The sequence below is a fragment of the Astatotilapia calliptera genome, chromosome 9 (genome assembly GCF_964374335.1).
Source record: "Astatotilapia calliptera chromosome 9, fAstCal68.1, whole genome shotgun sequence".
Lineage (NCBI taxonomy): Eukaryota > Metazoa > Chordata > Actinopteri > Cichliformes > Cichlidae > Astatotilapia > Astatotilapia calliptera.
Genome location: NC_137430.1, coordinates 19,629,190 through 19,657,020, shown reverse-complemented (window position 1 = coordinate 19,657,020; position 27,831 = coordinate 19,629,190). Strand labels below are relative to the sequence as shown.

The following is a 27,831-nucleotide window of genomic DNA, read 5'->3' as shown; positions in this document are numbered from 1 at the left end:
ATCATTTCTTCTCGTTACCACGTGGTTCTCCCTCTACTCATGATCCCAGTATGAGTGGAGATTTAGGAAGCGCTTCCTACCATTTCGTAAAAGATGCTACAATCAATACATTGTGCAAGGCTCAGGAGAGAGGCGAGTTGTCAGAAAAAAAATCCCAAATGAAAGCAGGACACATCTGTGAAATTTATGAGTCGAAAAGTAACGGTGAAACGTCCTACTGGACTCTGAGGTTATCTATTGTATTCAACAGAGTAAAAAATTATTATTTATTACTATGTGTGTGTGTTCTTTGTTCTTTTTTTTCTCCTTTTTTTTCCTTTTTTTGACGAGGCCTCCATGTAGCATTTTTTTCTGTTCTTCTCCTCTGTGTAAATGTCACTGAGGCGCATCACTCTCCCTCTGCAGGAGTCCTCTTAAAAGCTCAAAGAAAAACAATAAAACAAAAAGTAACAAAGTGCTTTCAATGCTACAGAGATTTGTTAGTTGTTGGAGTTCATCCTACCAGCAGAAAACAGTGGAGGCGGCGGGGGTAAATGCGGGGTAGGAGGCAGCCCCCCCATGGAGTGCAGCAGGGGGAGGGACAGCTGGGTGCTGTGGAGGGGGTGGGGGCTAGAGGCAGCAGCGGGTGTAGTCACGGACGTGGCAGGGAGTGCCGTGCCCAGCTGGGCCTGACCGGAAGAGTCCGCAGCGGGTGGCGCCAAGGGCCGGTCGAGGCCCAGGGGGTCACCATTGCCGTCGGGAACCATGGGGTTGGTGACGCGGAAGCACTTCTCCCTGTGGGCCTTGAGCATGTTTGAGAAGCGGAAACGCTGGCCGCACACCTCACACGGGTATGGCTTTTCTCCGGTGTGGGTGCGGCGGTGGCGCTTCATGTTGGGCCGGCTCGTGAAGCTCTTCCCACAGATTTCACAGATGTACGGCTTTTCTCCTGCAAAACGGGAGACACAAAAGACGCCTGCTCGATACGTTTTCAACATGCATCGTTAAGTTTAATGCCACAGAATCAGTGTTTTTATATTCGCCATACATCAAATGATTCTGACGTGGAGGGCGGCTGGTTGCAGTAACTCTGCAGTTCTCCTCTGACCTTTTCAGTATCTTTCAGAACAGAGTTTTGATTTGTGGCCTGTGACTTGACTGTTTTAATTCACTCTGAATGCTCTCCACCAGAATCTCTTCCAGCTGTGGCAGGCAGCTGTTTCCAGTAAAAGAACTCTAACAGTCCAATTGGTGTTACCTGCACGGCAACAAACGGATAAAAGATAAAAACAATCAAGCAGCTAAAGAGTCACGTGTTTCTCTCAGCAGTTTTGTTAAAGAGCAAAGCTGAGTTAAATCAAAAGAATACACGGAGGCCACAAAAACTCCAACATGAACGATAATAGTGCTTCACATCTGCTGGGTGTGCAAATAAGCTTTGCAAAGACACAAAGGTGTCAGTGTTTGCAGCTCTGCAATATTTTCTTTTTTAAATGCTCCTTTAAAATAAATGTTGCTCTGCCCTGAAGCAACATGAACACAACCAAAAGAAAGGGACTCACCAGTGTGAGTTTTCATGTGTTCATCGAAGTACTGTTTCATGTTGAAGTCCTTTCCGCACCACTGGCACATGAACTGCTTGTGTCCGATGTGGATGCTCATATGGGAGCGGAGCTGGTATTTGTACTGGAAGCGCTCGCTGCAGTTCTGAAAAGGCGCACAGGAAACAGTTTTACGCAAAGTCGTTTTACAGCTGGTTGTCAAAGATGGACTCGACAGGTTGTACTTCAGTCATTGTGGAGAAAAAGCAGAAGTCGTGTATGGTGTTTTCAACAAAGCACACTGGGACTGACTTGAGCAAGGCTGTAAAATGTACTACTAAATCAAAACTGCCCTTTTTTTTACCTTCCTGTGAACCTATTAGACATGGCGCTCAGTTTTCATTCATAAAAAAAGTGGATATTTTTTAAAAATAGGCTTTCTTGCAAAGGGTTAAACAAGTAGATTTTAATACCACTCTCATGCCTGTATGGTGAACCTTAGACATAATCAGCAGCCAGCTGGGACCTCTATCATCAAGGACTGATCTAATCGAGTAGCATTTTCCCCATTTTCTGTCTTTATGCTCAGCCAACCTAAACTAATTTATGATGTCACTATAAGCACCCAGCGAAACGCTTCAGTATTGAATAACTACCTGCTGGTGGTCTTTTGTCACAGTCTTGTTTAAAAAAAAAAACTCCCAAATTGAACTTGAACAGACATTCTTTCACTGAAATAATTTCATCTATACTTCTCATTTCTTAAGAGAGGCTTTGACTAGATCTATGTGGGTTTTTTTTAAAACGATCAGTGTTTTTTAATCGAGACCGGCACATCTGGACATCTGACTCTGGTTTACTTGATCTCAACCTGTGAATTTCTCAGATTTAAATGACACTCCCAGCGCCAATAATTTTAAATATCTTTAAATCTACCTCATCACTCAAGTAAAGTGGAGAGCTGCAGTGTATAAAAGGAGCTCAAACCTCACACTTGAAGGGTTTCTCTCCTGAGTGCTGTAGAGAGTGAACCTTCAGGGACATGCTGCGCTTGAATGATTTCCCACACGTTTCACAGGTGAATGGCATGTCCTTCGTATGGGCTACACAAAGGCACAAACACAGAGCATGCTTAGTTTGTGTGATTCAATACTGAGCCACTCATGACTGAAATTAAACTAAGCATTTAAGGAACAACACTGAGGTTATTTTTCACTAAATAAATGCTGAGGGCAAAGGGTCCATTTCATCTTTTTCTTCCATCTTAAGTCTGAATATGACTATCCAATCTCTCCCATACTAGAAAGTGGCTAATTAGGACCATATTATTAATAGTCCTTCGATAATAGGAACTCCTTAAATTGCAGTAGCATAGAGTGAGGTAAGCCCATCTGGGAAGTAAGATGCTTATCTCTCCAGAAAATGGAAAAGGAAAGCAACACCCAAAACAAATCCTGCCAAACAATCAGTAGGATGTGGAAAAAGGAAGCCTAAAGAAACACACGGGAACAAAGTGATCAACCAGGATAGTTGATTTTACTGTCACTCACCGACCATGTGCTTCCTGACATGGGCCATCGTGTAAAACTTCTTCTCACAGATCTCGCAGGAGAACTTCTTCTCGGCGTAGCCATGGACGATCTTGTTGTGCTCGTGCAACGACCACAGCTTCTTGAAGGCTTTGCCACAGGTCACACACTTGAAGAAACAAGAGAGCGAGCATGGAATGATTACTGGGGATGAGATATTAAACAGATTGTGATCTGGAACAGTCTTTACAAATACAATCCAGGTGTGTGTGTGTTTATACAGACACTTGAGCATGCACTGTAGCAAAAAAGCAATTAGAGTCACTAGATTAAAGAAGCAAATGATCTTCAAAACCACAGCAGGAGTCCAGCTGCTCGGTGCCGAGGGGTAATAGTGGAGGTAGTGAGACATATCAGAACTGATTATTACTGACTGCCATTTGACTGAGTTACTGACTCCAACTGGTTTTAGTGATTGCAATTATGCATATATTAATTAGAAACAAAATAACAATTATGCATTAAAAAAACATTTTATTTTATTTTCTATAAAACAACTTCCTAAAATAAAACTGATGTCAGAACAGGTAGCACTGCTAGGACTTAAAGGAACAGTTCTGGTGTGTAGTGAGGGCTGTCTTACAAAAAAGACTGACAAAAATCAGGTATAATAACCACAAACAAAATTCCTGTTTAGTTTAACTGATTCAAACAACACATAGGTTTGGCTTCACACCTTTAGCTAAACCTTAATTTATCAAAAATAGTGTTTTTTAGGGTTTTGTTTTTTTACCCATGTAGTGTTTGCAAAACATATAACTTGACAACTGTAGCTAGCACTGCCAGGAAGTAACAAGTTTTAAGGTTAGTTATTGGTGTTACATCCTGCTTTATTTACGTGTTTAGTTTTCCAAGCTCCAATCTGATGGGCAAGCACCTTTGCTAGCTTGTTGGCTGAGCTTATATGGGTTCCTTCCTTGTTTATGTGTCCTTCCCTGCCTTTTTCTCAGTCCACTCTGCAGCACCTTTGAGGTCACTTGTACCACTTTTTCATTGTGGCAGGGTGTGGCCTGCGGTGCCATGCGGAGGAGGCGGACGCACCTGCACGGCGTCCGCAATCACGCCCCGCCGAATTAAATATTGTACTGGGTCCTGTGGTTGGGTTGTTGTGATAGTGTTGAGCGGGCAGCGGGAGAGCTGCAGCTCTGTGAGTATTGTGGACAGCAACCGTCAAAGCTTTAATAAAAAGCATCAAAATGCCACTGGGTCTGCCGTGTATGTTTGCATTGGTGCCGAAACCCAGGAGGCGGCATGGCGGGTACTGACCAGAGCCAGGGAAGGGAAGAGCTGGCCGAGATGGTGGCCGAAATAGCGGCCACCCAGCGGAAGCAGGCGGCGGAGGTGCGTCGCCAGCAGGAAGAGCTGCAGGACCAGTCCAAGCGCCACCAGGAAAGGATTGGGGAGCTGGCGGCGCTGCTCTGGGCCTGGGCGCCACCCCCACAGGTGTGTCCCGAGGACAGTGAAGCGGTGGAGGAGCCGCGTGAGGCACCTCAGCAGCCGGAGGTGGTGGACGAGTCACGCGGGGGTCCGAGCCTGCCGGAAGAGGAGGAACAGCCGGGTAAAGGGCTGCTCCTGCCGGGAGCGGTGGAGGAGCCGTTCCAATCGGAGGCGGAGGACGAGGCGGGCGAGGGTCTACACCTGCCGGAGGAAGAGGAGCCGCTCCACCCAGAGGTGGACGAGGGGCAAAAGGGGCTGTGCCTGCTGGAGGCGGAGGAGCTGCGCGAGGGGCTGCTCGAGCCGGAAGCAGCAGCAGGAGCAGCAGCAGCAGGAGCAGCAGCAGCGGCGGAGGAGGAGCTGCGCGAGGGGCTGCTCGAGCCGGGAGAGACAGCGGCGATGGCGGCGCCCGAGGAGCCGCTCCAGCCGGTAGAGGCAGCGCCGGAGGCGCAGCGAGGGGAGCCGCTCCAGCCGGCAGCGGCAGAGGTGCAGCGTGAGCTGCTCCCACCGGGAGGGGCGGAGAAGCCGCGGGATAAGTCGGTGGTGCCCGTGCTAAGGGAGTCCGCGCCACCGAAGCCCGAGGTTAGCGGGGTGAGCAGAGCGGCCTCACCTCCACCAGAGGCTGGTGCCTGCCGGACATCTGCCCAGCCGCCTGCGAGCTGGGACGCACGACCGTACCGACCGCGCCGCGTCCACCTGCCACGCGGCCGACCTCCGGACCAGCTTCGCCGACGCTGCTGGGTTCGTGGGCGGCCACCTGAACTCACAACTCCCCGTCGCTTGGCCAGGGCCCGGGGGCGCCGACGGTCCGGGCTGATCCCCTCTCCCGCTCGCGGTGGGGGGAGTACGTTTGGCCGAATGGTTCCCCGGCCTCAGTCGGGCGATGGGGGTATGTGGCGGGGCGTGGCCTGCGGTGCCGTGCAGAGGAGGCGGACGCACCTGCACGGTGTCCGCAATCACGCCCCGCCGAATTAAATATTGTACTGGGTCCTGTGGTTGGGTTGTTGTGATAGTGTTGAGCGGGCAGCGGGAGAGCTGCATCTCTGTGAGTATTGTGGACAGCAACCGTCAAAGCTTTAATAAAAAGCATCAAAATGCCACTGGGTCTGCCGTGTATGTTTGCATTGGTGCCGAAACCCAGGAGGCGGCATGGCGGGTACTGACCAGAGCCAGGGAAGGGAAGAGCTGGCCGAGATGGTGGCCGAAATAGCGGCCACCCAGCGGAAGCAGGCGGCGGAGGTGCGTCGCCAGCAGGAAGAGCTGCAGGACCAGTCCGAGCGCCACCAGGAAAGGATTGGGGAGCTGGCGGCGCTGCTCTGGGCCTGGGCGCCACCCCCACAGGTGTGTCCCGAGGACAGTGAAGCGGTGGAGGAGCCGCGTGAGGCACCTCAGCAGCCGGAAGTGGCAGACGAGGTGCGCGGGGATCTGCGCCTGCCGGAGGAGGGGAAACAGCCGGGTGAAGGGCTGCTCCTGCCGGGAGCGGTGGATGAGCCGCTCCAACCGGAGACGGCAGACGAGGCGCACAAGGGTCTGCGCCGGCTGGGGGAGGAGGAGCTGCGCGAGGGGCTGCTCGAGCCGGAAGCAGGAGCAGCAGCAGCAGCGGAGCTGCGCGAGGGGCTGCTCGAGCCGGGAGTGGCGGCGGGGGGAGTAGCAGTGATGGAGGAGTCGCGCGATGGGCTGCTCCGGCGGGGAGCGACGGCGGTGACGGAGGGGCCGCGCAAGGAGCTGGAGGTCCCCGTGCCAAGGGAGCCTGCTCAAGTGGAACGGGCGAGCGAGGCGTGCGCCACGCTTGAGATCGCCGTGCTCGCCAGACCGGCCTCACCACCACCACCACCAGAGGCCAGTACACGCCACACCTCTGCCCAGCCACCTGTGAGCTGGGGCTCACTACTGTGCCGGCCACGCCGGGTGCACCGGCCACGCCGGGTGCACCTGCCACGCGTCCGACCTCCGAACCAGCTTGGCCTGCGCCGCTGGATTCGCGGGCGGCCACCTGAACTCGCACCTCCCCGTCGCTTGGCCTGGGGGCGCCAGCTGTCCGGGCTGATTCCCTCTCCTGGTGGGGGAGTAGGTTCGACCGGATGGCTCCCCGGCCTCAATCGGGCGATGGGGGTATGTAGTGGGGCGTGGTCTGCGGTGCCGTGCAGGGAGGGCGGACGCACCTGCATGGCATCCTTAATCACGCCCGCCTAGTTAAAAACACGGGGACTCAGGGGTTTGGGTGTGTTGTGGTGTGACGTGAATTAAATAAAGATGGCTCTGAACGTTGCTCCGTGGTCCCGCCGTGCCTTATTCACGCCACATTCATCCTATTGACTTATCTTTTCAATTAACTTTAATGTATTTGAGCTAGACCTAGCATAATAATGGGGGCTTGTCCGGGATCGGACATCTGGACTGCCAAAAACAATTCTCATAGATCTATATTATGTTAGCTGAAAGACATAGTCCCCAAGCATATAAGTTATACAATGATTATGGTTTAATCGTACCTGGATGCTTTTCTCACAGTCAGTCTGTTGATGCAGCAGCAGCTCGCTCTCTAGCAGGAAGCGTTTTCCACAGTTATTGCAGATTTGCATGCGGTTGTGAGTGACGTTCATGTGTTTTTCTAGATACCAGCGATTGTTGAAGATGCGAGGACACTTTTTACATGGGTAATGTTGCTTCTCCTCCAGCCTCACTTTTTGGCCCAGGCCCTCCAGGTCCAACGCCCTCTTCCCACCCTGCCGCTGGTTGGCCAGCGTGGCCTCTGCAAGCGTCTGCCGCAGAGAGGCAGTGGTACCAGCCATAGCCAAGGCTCTGGTGCCCCGACGAGGTCGATCCATCATAGCTGGCTGCTCCAAGCCTGGAATGTTGAGGGTGTTTTCCTCTTCTTCTTCATCCTCCTCCTCATCTTCCTCTTCACTACTTTGCCCCAATATGTCACCCCTCTTCAAATCTTCCACATCCTCTTCTCCATCTGTATCATCGTTCTCCACTTCATTATCCTCATCGCCCTCTGAATCTTGCTGGTTGTTACGGCAGCGGCCAAACATGGTGGAAGTCTCTGTAGAAGTGGCCGATTTGCCCTCTGATCCCTTTGAGACGTTAAGAGTCTGGTTATTAAGGTTGACTTCGACGATGATCTGATCTCTGTTGAAGGAGGCGTGGCCATCTGCTGTCTTTGACTCCTCTCCATTTCCTTCCACTTTACACAAAGTAGCCACACCTGTGCTGGCCCCGCTTCCCGGGCCTTCTTCCTTCTGGTAGTACTGCTTTGCCTGAGAAGCCGTCTTGCCTGTCTCTTCTACTCTGACAGAAAAAGGGCTGTTTCCTTCTCTCGTGTACACCCTGCCGAGCTCTGACTCCTGTTTGATCTCACGGTACATCTGGCTAGGGGGCATCGCTACAGAAGCCGGCTCACTGCTGGCATGCCCTTCTTGATTGGCCATATCTGTGCAGGTGGTTCTCAGCGAGTGGCTGCTGATAAGGTCGTGACAGGAGGCTGCGATGTCGCTCATCTGAAGCAGGGTAGCGGCGTTGAGCACGTCGCGGACAGTGCGGCTGCTCACCAGCAGTTTGGAGGTGTAAATGAAGTTGAGGATTTGCTGAAGGCCCTGAGAGGTCAGGGCATCCAGCGACAGGTCCACCCGCCGCAGCTGTTTGCTTTGGGCAAAAAGCGAGTGGAAGAAAGGGCTGTAAGCTGCCAGCACACCCTTGTGGGCCGGAAAGGTGCTGTGCTGACGCACAAGAACAATGTCAACGTCACACAGGTCAGGCTGGAAGAGGCGCTGCTCATTCAGCCTGTCCATCAAACAGGTAAAGTGCAGAGCCACATCCTCCACTAGAGAGAACTCAGCAGAGGGGAAGTCTGTTGTTTTCTCCACTATGAGCTGTAAGAGAAAGTGAAAGGAAGAAGTGAGACAGAAAAATGTGTCATAATCATTCAAAAGCCAATAAATATTATAGTAAAGAAGCTCTTTAAACTTCACCATCAAAACTACCACGACAGTGTCCCCTTCAGTTACTGTTCTGGAGCTTTTCATCATAATACATTACCTTAATCTGAGTGAGTCTGCTCAGTTAACATACAATTGTGGATTTAAGCCAAGAAGGACAAGTCCTTTAAGTGCCCAGGTTTCCTTATGCAAATATGCTGAGTTGTGTTCACTAAGGTAACTTTAGAAAGGCTGCTGGATTGCTCAGTGGTGTGGAGAAACCCCGTGAGGCCTCTGTAACTTAGGCTGGCTCAATAGGGATTTGTGTTTTCATAAAACCTCCTTTGAAAGACGGTTTCTCCTTTTAGAGGATCAATACGAGCATCTCCTCACCCGCAGAACTCAAAGTCAATCATTAATGGGATCGTTTAAAACTCAAGGTTGAGACAGTTTTTGAAATGTAGCTATAGGTCACTTCATCAGTTCATTGGGTGTATTTTCTTATTGAGTTGTAAAAACATATACAAACACAGAGGGCAAATGATCTGAGCAGATAAATGCTCTTGTATTTGGTACTGGTAGATGTTTTAAATGTAGATAAACCATAATAAATGGACGTTTTTGGCCAAATGATCTCTCTCAAAATAAGAAGAAATGTAACAAGAGCTACAATTATGCTGAAATAAACTTTTATGTTTTTACTGTGACGTATGGCACAAATTCACCCGCCGCATCTAAGAAGCAAGACACAAGTCAGTGAAAAATCAAAAGGTGTAACACTCAGCGCTCTGTGCAAGGTCCTCAACTTCCCAAGGTGGGTTTATTTTAGCACAGGAAGGGCAGGGTTTCGATCCAGACGGGATGTGAGTGGGGACAGAACAGCAAACACCGCGCACACACTCTAACACACACGGATATGTGATGTGCATCCATGCAAAGACAGCAGAAATGCGCGCGCACACACAGCCGAACACAACAAACACAAACAGAGTGTCTGGCCTCTTCTGCAAGGACTGACTGCTCTGTGCATTGGTATTCAATGCCATTTCCCCCCTATTAGCCGGCTCTCTCAGCACACCCACTCACAACACTGTCCCAGAGGAATGACGAATTATGCACACGACAAAACACGTCCGGAGAAATAATTAGGGAAACCATGCTGAATAAATACTAACTAACCCTCCAAACAATTAATGGAAATTATAATTCAGGGCACCTTTTGAAGGTAGAATAGGATAAGTATTGATACAAGCCTTGTTTTGGTTAACACACTGCCAGAGACGATACAGCAGCAAGCCCCAATTACACTTCTACACCTCTCATTTTTGAGTATTTTCAGCTGCATGTGCAGAGCGAAACATGTAACAAAGAAAAGAAGGAAATACATTTTATTCATAATGCATTTCATTGTCAGACAATAACAACTATGGTATTTAAGTAACAGACAGACTTTTAATGGGCATGAATCACACTTCATGTCTCCTACAATGTTTGTGCGTCTCCTTTATTGTAAAAGTACTTTGTTTTCCTTGCTTCACGACATATTTTATTCCTAAGATCATTGAAAATGACTTTTCATTGTGCAGCCTGAAAAATGGATTTGCATTGGGGCCTAACCTTGAAAATCTGCTCTGTTTGAAGAATTCAATTATGGAGTGTTAGATTTATTCATAGTTTTGAGCTGCTAAATTGGACTCTGAGCTAGAGGAGAGGAGATCGGGTTATCTCTCTCCATGCAAGGCTACAGACATCGCCCAAGGGCAAAACGCAGCAGCCTTAATCAGATCAAGTATAAGTTGCAGACTGGAAGTTATGTTCCTATGGTGATAACGATCGGCTTCTTCTTCTGGGATTCAAACAGGACAATGTGGTCAAAGATTAAATTCTAGAAGAGGAGCACCAATACATTCAAATACATCCACGACTGAAAATAAAAGAACCAACAGCATCTTTTAATTTAAAGATTGCGTTTATTCTCTATAACTATATTTTGAATTATAAGGCAGAACATACCGTTTTCCACATTGACTCACAAAAAGTGAGCGTACGACCGCTTAGGTTTGTTACCTAGGATGTGAACTTGCTTTAAAATGTTGAATGAGATATTATGGACTAATGTGTGGATTTTATTTATACTTACACTCATCTGGCTAAAAATGTGGCCGTCAGTATAGCAGAAGACCAAGCTACTCTTTTAAGGTCTGTGGTCCATCTTTAAGTAGCCTCCAAATGTACATTTAAGGTTTGATTGTACTGCCAGTGCAATAAAAAACACACAATGCAACATGATCAGGGATGGATTGACCTCCCCAGAGCTCTGATCTCAACATTATTGAAGCAGTGTAGGATCATTTTGACAGGAATCAGGAGAAAAGGCAGCCAACAGAAGAAGAAGAGCTTAGAAAGCTGTCAGTAAAAATCTGAGTTCATTCCTGGAACTCCTTAAAGAAATGACAACAAAGATTCCCTAACAGAGTTCAGGCTGTGTTGAAGAATAAAGGCGGTCTGACCAAATGTTGATTCACCATCTCTGTTTTCTTTAAGCACTGAGCCGCTCTACGTTTACAACACCTCCTTAACTTCCTATCATACTTCTATTAGTAATAAAAGGAAACCTTAACAGCAGTAATTATGGCAGCAGGTCAGCCCAGGTGGGAGGTAACAAAGCACCATGGAGATTTGTTTCACCGCTTTCATAACCGTTAATCCCAAAACAAAACACTAGAAAGTCAAAAAGAGATCCTAGCCAACTCAAGGAGTTGGTATAATTTACCTAGCTAGCTACTAGTGATAAAGTCTTTCATCTGTAGTAACTGGTTGTGCATAACTTCATCATTCTGCAGGTGGATGTCTACATGTTTTATTAAAAGTTCCTAGATGACAGAGAGGTTTAAATCAGCGAACAAATCCATTATTTTCATCTTGACAGATGCTTTTAAATTATTTAATCTATCTGCCAATAGCTGTAGTTACGACACGGCTGCCGTGGATGTCACACCGTGTGTCAAAGACAAAGTTATCTGTCACATTTCAACACACTGTATCCAAACAAATTCACTGAGTGCTTTGAATTGAAAGACTCATCTGACTCCCCTGATCCCTGTCTGCCATTAGCTCCCTCGCTCACCCCCCTTTTCTCTCCGTCTCACTCCTTTCCTTGGAAATGTCAGCGAGAGAGCTTGTTTGCTGTCATTAGAGAGAGAGCCACCTTTAACCAGCCTCTCAGTCAGATGTCTCCCAATACATTATTCATATGTGGCCTGACCTGCGAAAAACACACCGCCAGGGGGATTTACTGACGCGCCCAACACGAGGCGTCATTTAAACCGGCTTCAATCAAAGCTCTGCGCACCCTTTACACGCAGCTTATTTCATCTTCTGCCAAACACAACAATCTGAGAGGATCCTTTTGCACTGTAGAGGTCTTTGCACAGGGGTGGACTTTTCATGTTCCCCGGGGGCCACATGAGAAACTGGCACTGTTGTGGAGGGCCGCATCAATAAGCTTATAAAGATAGTATTAATAATGAGTTTAGCTCATTGATGCACACCTCCACAACATTCCTAGTTTCTCATGTGGCCCCTTGGAAAAATTATTATCCCACCCATGGCTTAGCAGGTCTGTCTTTTGCAAGGTTGCTCTCAGGGCTGATGCATTTTAGCCCCATAGAAGCAATAAAGCATGTTTTTTGTTGTTGGCATAGGTTAATAAGGTAACACTCCATCCACTGAAGACTTACTTGGGATATTTAACTCAACCACAGCTGTACTGTTATTGTACACCTATTATTTCACAGTACTTCCCATTTAAAGATTACACTAATTGACCTGATGGAGGATTTAGAATGACTGTAAATGTCAAAATCTGAAAGGCAACAGATTATACAAATCCACAGCCAGCTACTGTTTAATGGTCATAATGGGATGCTGTATTAAAGAAAACATAATTCACCCAAGTATGTGTGCATGTGTCAAACTGCCAGTAGCAATGCTTTAATAGAAACTGGTGGTTTTAAACGTCTTTATTATTAATTTTATTTTGATAAAGAGGTGATGGAATAGGAACTGGGTCACGTTGGACCAAAAGGTGCCTGCATCTTTCATGAGAGCATTGTTTTAAAAACCAATTATTGTTGTCAAATTAGTGTTGCTTTAATTATTTATCTTCATACAGAAGTCAAACTCTAAGGTGCAAGTCAAGCCCACAGTTAATATGTCAGTCAAAGTGATTAAAAAAAATCAGAAGTGTTGAATCCTCACCCGGCTCAGCCACGTCAGAGCCAATGGTCTGCTCTTGGCAGCGCCTCGGCAGCTGGACCTGAGCCAGACAGAGCTGAGCGTGAGGATGAAACCCTTCTTTCTAATCTGACTTTCTCTGGTGAGAATGCTCCTTCTCTCCCACACCTTTTCACGGATAGTCTGGGTGGATTTACTGCTCTATAAAGTCTCGATCACTGCGCGGTCTGACTACAGGCTGCGACTGCTCCGTGACCTCTGCAGAGCTGCCATTTTAAAGGTTCCCCAGTCCGATTCAGGCAACGCAGATGATGTTTATCTGTTAAAAACAATCGCGAGGCCACTAGCAGGGGGAGCGCATGCATGTCTTAATCCGTATCCACAGTAAAACTCAGTGTTGTTCACCCCTTTTAACATTTTTGGTTGTGTTAAAACAAAGCAGAGACGTGTGCTTTCCTCCAGAAATCTACATAATTCAGTCAGTGTTTTGCACACACACCTTGAATTACGAGGAGAGAGGCAAACAACATCTACCCTGGCTGTCTTGTTTGCTTGCTGACCGGTGAGCCATTAGCAGGGGCCAATGTCAGAGCATAGCACCGAGTCACGGATGCATCAATAGTGCGAGGGAGGGCAGGTTGTATTCAGGCAGGAGGGAGTCCCAGGGGGAAAACACTGCAGGGGGTTAAAGCTTTCTCTCAGTCTGCCCACAGACTGCTTCGACTGAACTCAGTGTCCTCTTACATCAGCTTCTTCATCGTTTCAAAAGGGACTAGTCTGGCTAGAGCAAAAATGACCACTACTGTGTATCTGTTATTGTACTATCTTACTGAATACCTGTTTCACCAGTTAAATCACAACCATGTCTGAGCGCTGTGGCTCACATTAGTAATAAGCATGTAAAGCTAGCTTTGCAAAATTACATACAATTCAATACATGTAGTCTCTGGACTCTTTATTAGGTACACCTTACTGGTACTGGTTTGGGCCGATCAATCACCAATTTTAGTGAAACCCTTGCAAATTCTAGTTTCCCGTTCTCAGCTGACAGGAGTGCTCCAGTGTGCTGCAGCTTCAAGGTTGTGTGTTCAGAGATGCTCTTCTGTGTACCTTGTTTGTAACAAGCGGTTATTTGAGTTACTGTTGCCTCCCTATCAGCTCGAAGGAGTCTCCTCTGACCTCTGTCTCAACAAGGCGTTTTCTCCAAGAGAGCCGCCGCTCCCAGAATGTTTCCTAATTTTTGGAATTTTTCTGTCCAAACTTCTTAGTTTAAAGCTCATGTTGTCCATGTCTGCATGCCTAAATATGCTGGGCTGCTGCCATGTGATTGGCTGATTAGATATTAGCAGTTAGCTGTGCCTCACTGGATATTTTGTCTTTTTTAGGCAATTCTCTGCAAACAATAGAGATGGCCGTGTGGGAAAATCCCAGCCAATTAGCAGTTTCTGAAATACTCAGACCAACAACAGCTGTGTCACATTCAGAGTCACTTTAATCACCTTTCCTCCTGATTCTCATGCTCAGTTTGAACGTCAGCAGGTCGTCCTGACCATGTCTGCACGCCTAAAGACACAAGGATGCTGCCATGTCCCTGGCAGATTAGATATTTGTGTTTACAAGGAGCTGAAGTGGCTGGTGACTGTATTAGCAAAGGATATTATTGAGCATTTATTTTCAATGGGAATATTACTGTTGCCTTAGACAATCTATTTGTAGATGGTCATTACTTTTTGTCAGTGTTTCAGACACGAATTGGAAGAAAAGAGATCAACAGAAAATTGATCAACAGCAAAGAAATAATAACTGACTGTTTGAGAATTTTCACAGCATAAAAAAGGGAAAAACTTGATGTTCCAGCATTTTAAATGTGATGATACTACATCATCTCATGTGCAGCTGGATGCTGGATCGCAATTTTTTGTGCAATTTGTCTCTTTTTAAGAACCATAATTGACACAATACATGATTACTTGCGGTTTTTGTCCCAGTACAACATTAAAATCATATTCATATTAAAATGCTAAATAACTTTAATCTGCAGACTTGGAGAAAGTGCCAGAGGACGTTTTTCCAGTCCGACTCACACACAAAATAGAGAGCTCCAGGTTGCGGCACAGACCTTCTTTGTAGAAATAAAATCCAAAATCAAAGTTAACTGCACTCTCACTTTGTCTCACTCTGCAGTAACACCTCGACAAAGCTATCTGGCATCTCTTTGACACTGTATTGCATGATTCATGTACTTCAAATAACAGTGACTGAGACAAACAGATCAAGTGTGAGCCGGGCCACAAACAACTGTTGAACAACAGAAATTACTGCTACAAAAACACAAGCGTCCATACGCAAAATGTGATCCTGGCCACCTGAATATATCAGTTTTGGATTTTATCTTGACCTAAAAGAACAAAAAACAAACAAATCAAAAAAACAATGTGAAATGTGATTGTGTTTTTGATGTTTTTGACATTTTAACGTGGCCCTAATTCAAATAACAGAGATATAATTCATCAGATCACAAAGCTGCTGCCAATGACAATGATTTAGAGTGTTTCTGCTAATCTCAGCAGGATTTCACTACAAATCTCACAAAAAGCTCATTGAAGGGATCTACAAATAAGTGCATGCTAAACTCTCCATATGCACGGTGAAGTCTCTCCATTTGTACATGAGCATCAGGGATGCAGGAGATCTGCCAGCCATCCGCGTGCATGACGACAGCAATCCCATGAGCTCATTCCCGGCTCCTTTGTCGCCCACTAGGACGATAGACGGCTGTGGGGTCTGACATGCCACTTCCACCCGCAGAGCACATCAACCTGCACTAAAAAGCACACTCAGCAGCCCTCTTCACAGCCAGGCTTCCTGCTGAGGGGTCCGGCGCACGACTCGACGTGACTGACACCCAGAGGAAGGAGAGTGGGCACAGTGTCAGGGCAGATCTCACTCACTGGCACGGAGATGGCAGGAGAGCAGTGCCCACCCCCTACACTCTTATCCCTGAGTCATCGTCAGTTGGGAGCATAGCATGACAGGCCTGATTATAAAGTCCCCACAGACGGATCACCCACTTTTTAGCAGCAAGTTCAGTCTCCCAGTAACGTCAGACGCTTGTACGTGGCGGGAAAATAATCAGCTCACGAGTAAACAAAACCAAACAGAACGGGACAAGGGCATGTCATTTCTGGCAGAGTCCAATCAGACAGCCATTAAAAAGTCATCAGGGTAATGACTGACACTGTGTCCTCTGTGTGCTCACCAGACCGGTCCCTGCTGCTGACGCCAAACAACAGGTTTAGTCCCAGAGATGCTGATCAGGAGAGGTGAATTCTGACTCTCTGGGCGAATATCCTGGCAGGGCTTAATCCTCTGGTGAAATCTGCTCGTGATACGTGGAAAGTACGGACAGAAAGTTGCCGCAAAACTGTCAGCTTGTGGATAGATTATTGAATAGGTCTACCAACACAAACTGTATAAAAAAGATGGAAGTAGCCACTGTATCACCCATTCATTTATGAGTTCCTGTTTCTGCACAAGCGTGGGGTCGATAAAACCGAGAGAAACCGCTCGCTCGTACAGTTGCTTTTTATTTATAAGTTGCCCCACCCTATAGCAAACCCTGCTTTATTGTCTTATGACTGCCACCAAGAACCACGATTTAACAAAAAAAATATCGCATTGTAATCAATAAGACTTAAAACAAGCAAGTGAGCCAATTTACTGGGAGACTTTTTAATGTGGATGTGTACCAACTTAGGTGAGAGTAATTTTCCCAGAGATTTCAATACAACGCTTATGTTTGTAATCAGATTTTTACAATCAAGTTAGCGCCTTTAACTCTATCAATCAGGAAACTCTGTGAAGTTACACATTTTGCTGTTACTCTGAAGCAGAAGGCAGAAGACTTTAGCAGTCCAATAGTTCGACATGACCACAATGATTTCACATCTTTTGTGAAGTTATCCTTTGCTAGAAGGCATTCAAAGCTGGAGAATCTGGCGCCAATTTGTTCATGTTTGCACTACACTGGTAGCTCACTGGTGCTGCCACTACCTGATTTTGAGTGTGCCTGCATCTGCGCCTTCTGCTTCCAGCCAACAAGGAAATCCTAGTTGGCTGGAAGCTTTCCTGGAAGCTTTACTTGTTAGCAAGGATAATAAGCTCTGCCAATCAGGAAGCTCTGATTGGCAGAGCTTATTAACTCAAAAGTTTGAGATACCCAACTTGAAACTTCGAGTTATTGATTGCGCTTTCCTTATTTTGTCTCAGTGGCAGAAAACAAGCTTCAACAGAGAATGCCCCCTACTGACCACGAGAAAGAATTCAGGTTTACGGCATTTTAGTATTAGCTTTTTTTTCAGACCCCAAGGCGCAGTCCACCGTTAGGCCCCCTAAGACCTGAAGTTGTGGACCTTATCTGAAGCCAAAAACTTTAAAGCTGTGTCTTTTTGTTAATAAATACACTTCAAACAACAACAAAGGGGCACAGAACAACTACTGATGCAAAATAACCATATGGGAAGCCAAATGATTAAAATGATCACCCAACAAAATAGCTGCAAACCACCAATGAATCACAAAGACGCACAAAAATGAATGTTATTCTCTGGTGTACGGCTCTTTGAGAGTGGTTTGGGCCTTTTACATGTCTGTGCCGTGGGCCTGCTGCCTTGCAATTCATCTTTGTGTCGAGTAGAAGATATCACGTCTGTCTGCAGTCTGCACTCCCTCCTCTGCTCTCTAAATCCAATCAGCACAGCGACCTGCCGCTGACCTTGAGACAGAAGAATATACAGTAGCGGATGCATGAGCACATCCAACCATGAGCCCGCAACTCTGCATGCATTCCTTCATTGTAAACATGCATTTGCTCCTACCTCAGTAAACAGGAAGTAAAGAAATTTGGCATAGGTGACGACACTGCAGAAATAAAGGTGAGGCTCGACTATAACCGGACTCCCGCTATCCCTTCATCAGACGTGTTGCTCTTGCACAAATGAGCCAGATTGATAATAGCACAAGTGACAAGGTCTTGCGTTTAACAAGCCCTGTGGTGATCGTTACAGTACTATGATAAAAAATGCAAATAAAAATCAGTGTTCAATGACTAAAGGGGAAGCCACAGCAGCGGGTAGCTCATTGCTAAGGTCACACATACGGCACGGTCACATGCACAGCCACATTAAAGTGGAGTTTAATACTCTCCAGGCAGGCGCTGTTTATCGGATAATAATGGTATTAAGGCTGACAGTTACACCTTGTGATAGTAGACTAAGGGATTATGTATATAATGCAGAAAACTAGTTGTGAGTGTAGGCAGATTGGGAAAAAGTCAAAATCAGCCATCATAAACAATCAAACAGCTGTGTGGTCAGAAATATCAGAATATTAAAAACTACTCTCGGTACACAATATATAAAACAAAAACAAAAAATAATCTTTAGACAACATACTAATTAAGATGCAATGCAAACTTTTTTTTAAAGCTTTTTATGATACCTGCGCATGGAAACTACAGAAAATGTCAAATCTAAGGAAAGACTGGTAGTGTTAGTAATCCACCTATAAGCTATTTTCCAACCACATTTAAAGAACAATAGAAGATGATGGTGTTAAATTGCGATTTTACAAACTCAAAGCCAAAAACGATTCCAACCATTCCACCAAACTGCAGGGCAATCCTTAAAAAATACAAATATAATTGTCCTCCAATGAAAACTCTGACAGTTAATGGTAACACTACAACTATGAACCACAGGCTGCTTATGAAACCTGGTTATGGAAGGGCCTTAAGAGAACTTACTGGAAACTAAAAATAGCTACAACTTTTCTAACTTAAGTAAAGCTTTCAAAAGAAGAAGAACAAACCACTATGACTTTGTCTCCAAAACACTAAGATACCAAGCTGGGCACTGAGATATCAGTGGAAGTTAAAATGGGGCCCAGCCATACTTTTGTGCAACACAAGACGGTGCGCAAAGTAAACGTAGCATCGAGCTGGCCCCAAGTCCAACATGACAGGAAGATAAAAACATCAGCATTAACTCGTAGAAAAGAAAGCAAGAGAAAGCATTGGAGTAGCGCTCCACTGCTGAAGACAACTCTTGGAGATTTATGAATGAAGGGTGAAGGGTGAATGAGGGGTGAGCATGATGTTTAACTTGCAAAGTTTCTTCTGGTAGGACCAAAGCTCCAAATGTAGCAACAGCTTACAAAGACATCCAAATGTGTAAGATTACTCACAGTGCAGGGTGTCCACCAGAAGAAATGTTAAGCCCAGAGGCTTCAACATAGAAGATGAGGGCCATAATGTCGGAATTTATCAATGGAGAGCTACTGACTCACTGTGCAGCTAAAACAGAATAAGTGCAAAAGTATCTGCCCACATCTGTCCAGACTAGACGGGCAATAACACAAGAGTTTTATATATATAGTCCAGCAGGGGTGTAGGGTCTGGACAGAAGACTTGCTTGCCAGTGAATATCTGATTATATATGATTTGTTGGTATGGAGAAATTAAACAGTGTATTTGGTAATTAGACTCTGATGACCCATCATGGCAGAACCAAATTTCCAGAGTAATAACAAGAGTAATGATGTCAGCATTGAGGTATTGATGTAAAGAACAGAAGCTTAAAACCCAGGAAAGCAGGAAGATGAGTGATTACAGATCTCCTTATTGAACCTATGTATAAGCTTATTTTTTTCTATGGTTTATAAGGATCATAAATTAAGACATGCTTATTTTTTTGGAAGTGTTGCTTCTTGCTTTGATATGCAAGGCTGTACTGGCACTGATGGTTGGTGTTTCAAGGTAATTGCATGGTGCAAAATTGTTCAGTACGCATGTAATTTCTGGAACACTTTCCTCAGTCAGCATATTATGACTTCTGGATGATGCCATTAGTTACCGCACTAGGCAATGGCAAGAAAAGGTGAGTACATCAGTTGTAAACAACACCAGTGACATATAATTTGGGGCTTTTTTCAAAACATGTTCAGATTTTTATAAAGTTACAGTACTTAAAAAAAACAAAAGCAAACCCTAGTATGTTTCAACTTTCTCGCCCACACCGAAAAAGACACACAGCGCGGGTTTGAAAAACATGCGATCATTGAGGTTAACGACATCAACTCAAGCTAATTGGAGTCAGGAGTGAGCAACCTGGAGTACAATCAAGACGATAGCGGAGGTGTGAGGTAAAGCTCTCATAAGAAGCATCTGTGAACGTTGAACGAGAAGAGCTCCAATCAAAAACTCCTCATTTGCATACAGCTGGTAAAGGTCACACATGAACAGTTTAACTATTGACAGAACCACAGCCAAAGTGTCTAGAAATCCTTTCAGTTTAGTTCTAGGGTGAGCTTCCCTAAGAGCAGGCACTCCGCTGAGATGACTGACACATACTGCAGATTGCTCATTGAGGTGAATTAGAAGACCAGAGAAGCAGCTAACAACTTAAATGAACCACTGGAGGTAGTTAACACTGTTTGTAAATATGTCATGAGAAAATCACCGAACAGGCACGCTGTCCGTGGCAGGACACCACAGAGAAAGCTGCAGCTCTTTCCTAAACTCTGCTGAGAAAATGTTTTGAGGGCTAATGAAACGAGCTGTTCGTGAAGAACATCCAGCGCCGGATACAGCTTAATTACAAACATGAACACAGTCCCAGAGTGAACTACGATGGAGGGAGCATAGAGGTTTTCAGGGCTGCCAAGTCTATCAAGGTATCTTGCATAATAATATCAGGGTGGCTGCCTGCCCACTGAAGCTCAACAGAAGATGGATGAGGCGCACGAGTTAATATACCAAATTAAAAATCTACCTTTTGGAGAGGCCCAGTCAGAGCCAAGACTTTAACCTAATAGAGATGCTGTGGAATGACCCCAGGAGAGTTATTCACACCAGACATCCAAATAACACGTCTGAGCTGAGGCAGATGAATGGCTCAACATTCACCTGAACTGTGTGGTAGGTCTCATCAGCAGATCCTGCAGTGATTTGAGGTTATTAGAATATTCATCCATGGGTGGAGGAGTCAAACTAAATAGCCGGGGATTGGACCGGCAGGGCCTACGCCGTTGGCTCGCCCACTTTTGTTTCCTTCACTTAAGAAATATTGCAAAAAAAACAAACCTTTTCTGTCATTCAGTCATCTGGAACTTATACCTACTCCTGCATCCCTTCACTGACTTCCAGTGAAATTCAAAATCCACTTTAAAATCCTGTTACTAAAGATAAAGCTCTACATAGACAGGCCTTTAAGACCTTATCATTACAGACAGTCTCTCCGATCTAACCAGGGTCTCCTGACTTCCCCTCGCTCTGATTTTAAAACCACATGATCGTTCTCCTGAGGTTGTTGCGACCAACCTGTGGAACAGCCTTCCTCAGCCAGCTCCTCGGCTTACCTTTTATTAAATATTTGCTTGCATCTGTGCATGTTGTAATTCAGTTTAGTTTTTAGTTTAGTCTTTATTAGTCTCAGCGTTAGTTTTAGTCTTTTAATTGTTTTTGCATGTGTCTCAGCCACAGGTATTACAAGAAAAACTTGTTGAAAGCAGATGAATCACAGTCTTGGAGACTTCCAGTCTCAATAAACATGTTCATCAATGCCTCAACAGGCAAGCTGTAACAAAACTAAATCTATTTTTCTCTATATTTTAAATAATTAGTTTAGATAGTTTTACAAGTTCACAAAATCATTTCAGTTTTTATTCAAAAACCTGGTTTTAATTTTAGTTTATTTTAGGTTTTTCACATCTAGTTGTAGTTTTTCGTTTAGTTTTAGTTCACTTTAATAACCGTGGGTCTGACGAGGATGCCTTCTTGGTGAGGTGTGCTGGGCATGTTTTAGTATGAGAAAGGCGCCCAGGGGTAGGCCGGAGGGATTAAATTTTTCGGCAGGCCAAGGAACGCTTTGGTATTCCCCGGATGAGCTGGAGGAGGGAGAGGACTGGGCTTCTCTGCTTAGGCTGTTGCCCCCGTGACATGGCCCTGCATAAGCAACAGAAAGTGGATGGATGGATTATCCAGTGGTTCACTTACTTGTCATTAAAGACACAAATGATTGTATTTTTACATTTCTGGCTTTAGGATAATGTCTTCTGTCAAACTGATGCGGGAACAGCAGATCTTCTGTTGGAAAAGTCCAAGTGCAAAGCTCAGTAATTAGAATCACTGTTAGTTGCAGGCACGAAGCCTCAAATCCAAAGAGGAAAAAGTCAAATGAACTCTATACAACTTTCATCAACAACCTGAAAGCTAAATGAGGTTTCAGGTAAAATGTACAGCGAGACGATTCCAGATATAGGATGAGGTAAATTCCAAATTACTTTACAGTTTGCTGCTGGTTATTCAGTTTCTCTTTCCACCACTTTAGCTAATTATTTTATTCCCTTTAGCCTATTAAAACATTTAACTTTCTTAACCACAGCATTCACTGCTGGCTGCAATTAATAAAGACAATATTATCAGCATTAACACTGCTCTAATCCTAGACATCCAATCTCCCCTTCACACTGTTGCCCCCCCAACCCTCCCTCCCTCATCCTAATCTAGCAGTTTGGACTTGCCCCAGCTTTGCCCTGGTGGATCTCCACCAGCTTCCTTGATTGGATTTAAATACATTTCCATCTATATGTTAATGCAACCACAGGTGACAAGCCAATCTACAACTGATATGCGTTTACCCGAGCATGAAATTGGGGAGCACAAACAAAAATAAGGATGAGAACACGGCATGAGCAGCATCTTGGCGACGTACAGTACATTAAAATTTGACAGCGTGAGCGGGATTGCCTCGGCCGCACGATTTGCAAAGTCCTTTTAGCGTCCAGTCCTTTGAGAACTGGTCGATGACGGGTTTTATCGGTTTGGGGGAGGCTGGAGACAGTGCTTGCATTGCCCAATCAGAAGCGACGCTGAAAGAAGACATCAACCGCCGGTGGCTTGGAACTGAGATGACGAGCGGTTGGGATAATCAAAGGAGCTGGGTGAAAGGGGGGGGGGAGGTGGGGTGATGAGGTTAGAGTGTCCGCACTGAAGCTCTGCCAGGAAGTTTGTGTCTGGGCCAATGAGCTGGGAGAGGAAGCGCTGAGTCAGGAACCCCGGCCAAGAGAGGGGCCTGTGGTGCTGGCATCTCCTCCTCGCACACACGTTACAATGGTTCGCACACCACCGCCCCACTGGAGTCATAACATGTGCACGACACGGGTGCACATGCGTGTATACACGCAGGGATGTGACGCCAAATACCTGTGGCACCAAATAACCCCAAAAAACTGCAGAGATATTTTAATTTCTAAAAAAGAAAAAAAGAAAATCAGGTCCGAAGAGACTACATTTAAATTTGTCCATGTGAATGATACACTGGCTGAAAGATGCACCTTTGAAGTGATCTATTAGAGACAACAGATAACTCTGATGTGCAGCAGAGAGCAGGTGCAGACATACCCGAGGGTTATTACACAGGCTGAGACTCTGATATCTTCATTATCCCTTTCATAGCATGACACAAAAAGAGAGGAGGCAAACACAAGCCTCTAAAGAGCTCCTTATCACAGGAATCTCTCTGCTGTGGCAAAATGCGCGTGCGTGCGTGTGCGTGTGTGTGTGTGTGTTCGCATTGGGCGTTGATGTGTTTGATGAGAAGGTCAGAGAGGACAGAGAAGGAGGGGGGGAAAAAGGTAGAGTAGGAGCATCAGCTTTCTATAGCTGCAACCAATAAGTGGACAGCAGGGAAATAATGAATGCAATCTTAAAGGAACACCAGCAGCAGTACAGTTAACGCATTTTGCAAATGTACACATTTGCTTTGTGAGATAAGAAAACATACGCTTGTTTTTATATAAAGCTACATCTAGCATGAAGTTAGTTCAGGGTCTCAAACATGGATTTGTGAGGCCACCGGTGAGAACAATGGTGCAATTCCCTGATGATGCCGGTAAAAGTTCATACTTTTGGCCCAGCTTCAGCTCACCATCTCATGGCTCATACTTTAATCAAGTTCTATCTTTTTCTAGATGCATTTATGCATCAAATTGTTCCTTTAAGGCTTAATCCTGAATAAGTAAATATTATATTAAGGCGGCACAAGGTTTTTAATTTAACTTGACCTTTTTCGTTTCAAATCAGTTCTGTGCATTATTTTCATTATTTATACTACTCTTAATACAGATAAGCAGCTAAAACGGATAATGATGTCATTCCCATTCAAAATCCAAACATTAATCTATGTCTATGACACATTTTTATGACTGCTAGATCAAGGATCCCTTCTTCTCTGCTTGGCAAGTGTCTGAAAACAGCACAAAAACTCATCTGCACTAAAGCTTCTCCTAAGTCTCTCTCGCTGACCTGAATTTTGCTAAAAGCTATAAGAACACTTTAGAAGCCCGCTCCGTTTTAAACTCTCTTAATATCTTTAAATGCCTGACAATGAAAGGCTAATAGAAATCCTCATATCGAGCATTAGGAAAATAAAAAGCTGTCTGGCTTCTTTGATAATGGAGTTCAATGTCTTTTTCTTTTTTTTTAATGCCATAGTGTTAAATTAGAGTAACTTTCCCCCCTTGGATACAAAGACAACAATACTGGGTGGCACTGCTGAGAATGAATAAATCCACGTCTTTATTTGAAAACGTAAAAAAATAAAACAACAACCTGAGTGTACTTCAAGCAAGCTGGTGCCACTTGAACCAACGAGAACAAAGGAAACCTTACATAAGCCCAGTGAGTTTGACCTTGCTGTCTGCACAGCCTTGTCCACTGTTCTTAATCTCAGGGGCATAAATTAGCAGCACCTACAGCATGCTCCGAGTTTCCAAGAGAGCGGAGAAGTCTGCGGGAGTTTGTTGCTGGGTCTCGGGGAATGACTGCACTTGTCACAAAGACTAAAGACAGCTCTCTCACTCAGCACCCAGAGACAGTGAAGCCTCAAAGTCAAGGGTGGGCAAGAATGCCCTGAATAGGCAGTTACGTAAAAACTCACAGCACCCTGGGAGGATAGAGAAGGAGCTGCTTAGGACCTCACAATGCTGACTGAGGCCAAACTGTATCACGGGGCCAGAAACGTACAGTATAAGTGTCTTTAGTGTGTGCGAAACTAAGGCAGATTTACATTTTCACAATAAATGAAGACAAAAAAGCCAAATAAAGTCTTTTCATTTGAATAGGAGGATCTCCATGCAAACGCCCTCTTCAGTGCAAAGTATATGGGGAAAAAAAAAAGACTCCAACCATTCATTTTCAACAGTAAACCTGTCGGGGTGGAGCTGAAGTCTAACTAGGCTGAGATGGGAAGAGAGCAAGAGTGCACGCTGGACACGCAAATTAACAATCAGCAGCTAGTCTGACATGCACACCTTTGAACTGTGGGAGAAAAAGAAGCAGAACCAAACTAAACTCAGCGCAGGCACAAGGAGAGCACGCAAGCTGCACTCAGAAGCATCGCAGCCAAGCCAAACGAGCAGGATAGTACCCAGAAGCCTCTTGCTGTGAGGTGACAGCACTAACCACTGCACCTCAACAGGTTAAAGATCACTTTGCGGTAGCTTTGCACCTCTTGCGCCCATTCATATTTGTATTTTGCATCTTTTTTTTAGGATGTTTTATGTCCCTCTGTGGTTGATTTCTGTCTCTTTTTTTCCCCTTTCAACTAATCTTTGTGGCCACTTTCAATCTTTTTATTTATTACTGTGTCTCTGTACTAATTTTGAAAGTCCCTGTTGATTGTTTCCATCTGTCGTGTGTCACCTTACACATTTTGTCCCATAGGTGTAGCTTTTGTTATTGTCGTTTTCACTTTTTGCCCCTTCCACTGAGTTATTTTTCTATTTCTGGTCATCTGAACGACTTTATAATAATGTTAAGAGACACTTGCATAGTGAGGATCTGGTGCATGGGCCCCATGATACCGTGGGCACCTGTTGTCTTTGCTGCTAAACCCTTTGTGTAATCCAGCCATTCGGTATTGATTAAAATCAACATAAGCCCAGATTAACCCACCTTGGATATATCAACAATCTAATTTATGAAATAATCACCAAAACAATTAAAAGATTCACTCTGTCTGATCTCTGGTGCATTGCATTCGCCATGCACACTGTGCACTTGACCTCAGTTTATTCTTCTGCACTTGCAAAGAAAAAAAACGAGAAAAAAATAAAATAAATAAGTAGAACATAAATACAACATCAATCAGACCTCCCTCACCCTCTTCGCTCCCACCAGAAGCCACCCAGCGAGCACCAGGGCTAACCCCGCTGACCTGACCCAGATATTAACCCAAGCCTCCAGATGTGAACGCGTACTGGGATTACTCCACCGCTGCATCAAGCTCCACATGCTTTCCTAATGAGGCATCCTAAAATGACCCTGGAGACAGAGCGGACTGTCTGCCTCTGTACTGTCGGCCTCTATTCCCACAACTCAGCCTCTCCGTCACAATCACCCTCCGATCTGCTAACGCGTGGAGGAAAACACAACTTATCCACGCTGACAAGAGGACGAGGAGAGCATTAGTCAGTACAAATACGAATCAGTCGTCTCCCTAAAGCGACTGACCTCATGCAGCAGCCTAGAAAACTCGTCACAAGCCAATAAAATATTGCACATTTTCTGCTTCAGCTGGACTTTGTTTGCGTTATTTATTTATTTATTTATAACCAGGCAGCTTCTTCTATCAGATCTCACTGGTGATGTTTTCCATCTCCACCTCTTTTCACCTCTACTTGAGTGTCAGCCGCAATCAAAATAAAGTTATGGAGACGAGAAGAGCGGCATCTCTCATGAAAGCCTCGCTAACTTGTCCTGCACCGGCTGTCTGGCTCGCTTGGAGAAGGAAGGGAAAGGTGGCACTTTCACTCGCACCAGTCACGACCTGAGTGCTTTGCAGAAGCGTCCGATATGAAGGAATTTAACTCCTTCTCCGCATCAATGTGGCTATTGTAGCCATCGCATTCTTTCAGAGGGGGTCTGCTTCGATCCACCCCCCACACCGCCACCACCAGCCCCCTCAACTTGTGCCATGTCGGCAAGTTACAAACTTCACCGCAAACGATACAAAGCACGAAACACGCGTGTGACAGCCAGCTGTAGGGGATCGCGACGACGCGCAAGTGTGGCAAGTTTGATCGGCCTGCTAAGTAGCTCAAATTTGCAAGAGATCAAGAAGGGACAGAGAGAGAGGGAGAGGGAAAAAAATAAACAAAAATGCAGCTCTGCTCTGTAGCCTACCATTTTGATCCAGCGTTTCGAGGCTCAAAGGAGTCCCAGAATAACTCCTTTCGCACCAGTTTCCCCCTCGCCATGAAAATGACCGTTGGATTGTCACATTTCTCCAGTTTTTTTTTTTTTTTTTTGCCTTATCCTGAATCTTTTTTCCCCCCCGTGCTGCTGTAGCATTCAGACAGACAAAAATGCAGAGGCTGCTTTTGCAGAAGGAATTGGTGATTGGAGCTCAGGGATCATATGGGCTTTTTTGTCAGACGTTTTTAAAGGGACACGGTACTGTTTAACGCTGGAGTTGCGAGACAGGCGCTTCTCTCTCTCTCTCTCCTCCTTTTGTACTGCACGTGAGCGTTTTAAAGCTAGGAGGAGGAATACAGACGCAGGCGTAGATGGCGCAAAGCCCCGGGTGCGCTTTCTCTCACTGTGCGCTCCTGTAACGGTGTGACGTCAGGGCGGGCAGACAGATGCGGAGGTCAGCGAGTTCACCGGTTTCCCATATTACAGAAGTCATCCTAACTTCATTTGGCGCCACACATGTGCGCTATCGTAACTTTCTTTTTTTTTGAGTGCGTGCTAAGAGCGCAGAAATATGGTTATGTTATGCACATTGTGCAAAATGGTAACTAAGAGATAATCCACAAAATGTGCAAAATTTCAAGTAAAAATCCGCACTGCAATTCCCTCTTTACATAAGGGCCCCATTACCTGCTACTGGGGGCCAAGAATGGCTTTGAAACACTTAACGGAACCACATCGCCCATCTTTTATATACAAGAAGAACCCAGTGGTCTGCTCCCTTCAAAGGAAATAAACAGTCTCTCATTTTCATGCTAGTTTCAATTCCATCCAGGCACGACTGTGGACCTGCACAAGGCTGGAATGGGCTCCAAACCCTC

At 45.4% G+C, this 27,831-nt stretch overlaps 1 protein-coding gene across 1 annotated transcript; it reads right to left on the bottom strand.

Moving 5' to 3' along the window:
* Window positions 1-336: 336 nt before the first annotated feature.
* Window positions 337-27,147, bottom strand: zbtb47b (zinc finger and BTB domain containing 47b). The gene is made up of 6 exons (XM_026179617.2): window positions 26,942-27,147; window positions 7,036-8,418; window positions 3,071-3,218; window positions 2,508-2,623; window positions 1,542-1,686; window positions 337-928 (listed from the first exon to the last, which is right to left on the bottom strand). Exons 1-6 carry the CDS (start codon window positions 26,942-26,944, stop codon window positions 480-482), a joined length of 2,244 nt encoding a protein of 747 aa, XP_026035402.2. The 5' UTR covers window positions 26,945-27,147; the 3' UTR covers window positions 337-479.
* Window positions 27,148-27,831: the final 684 nt, after the last annotated feature.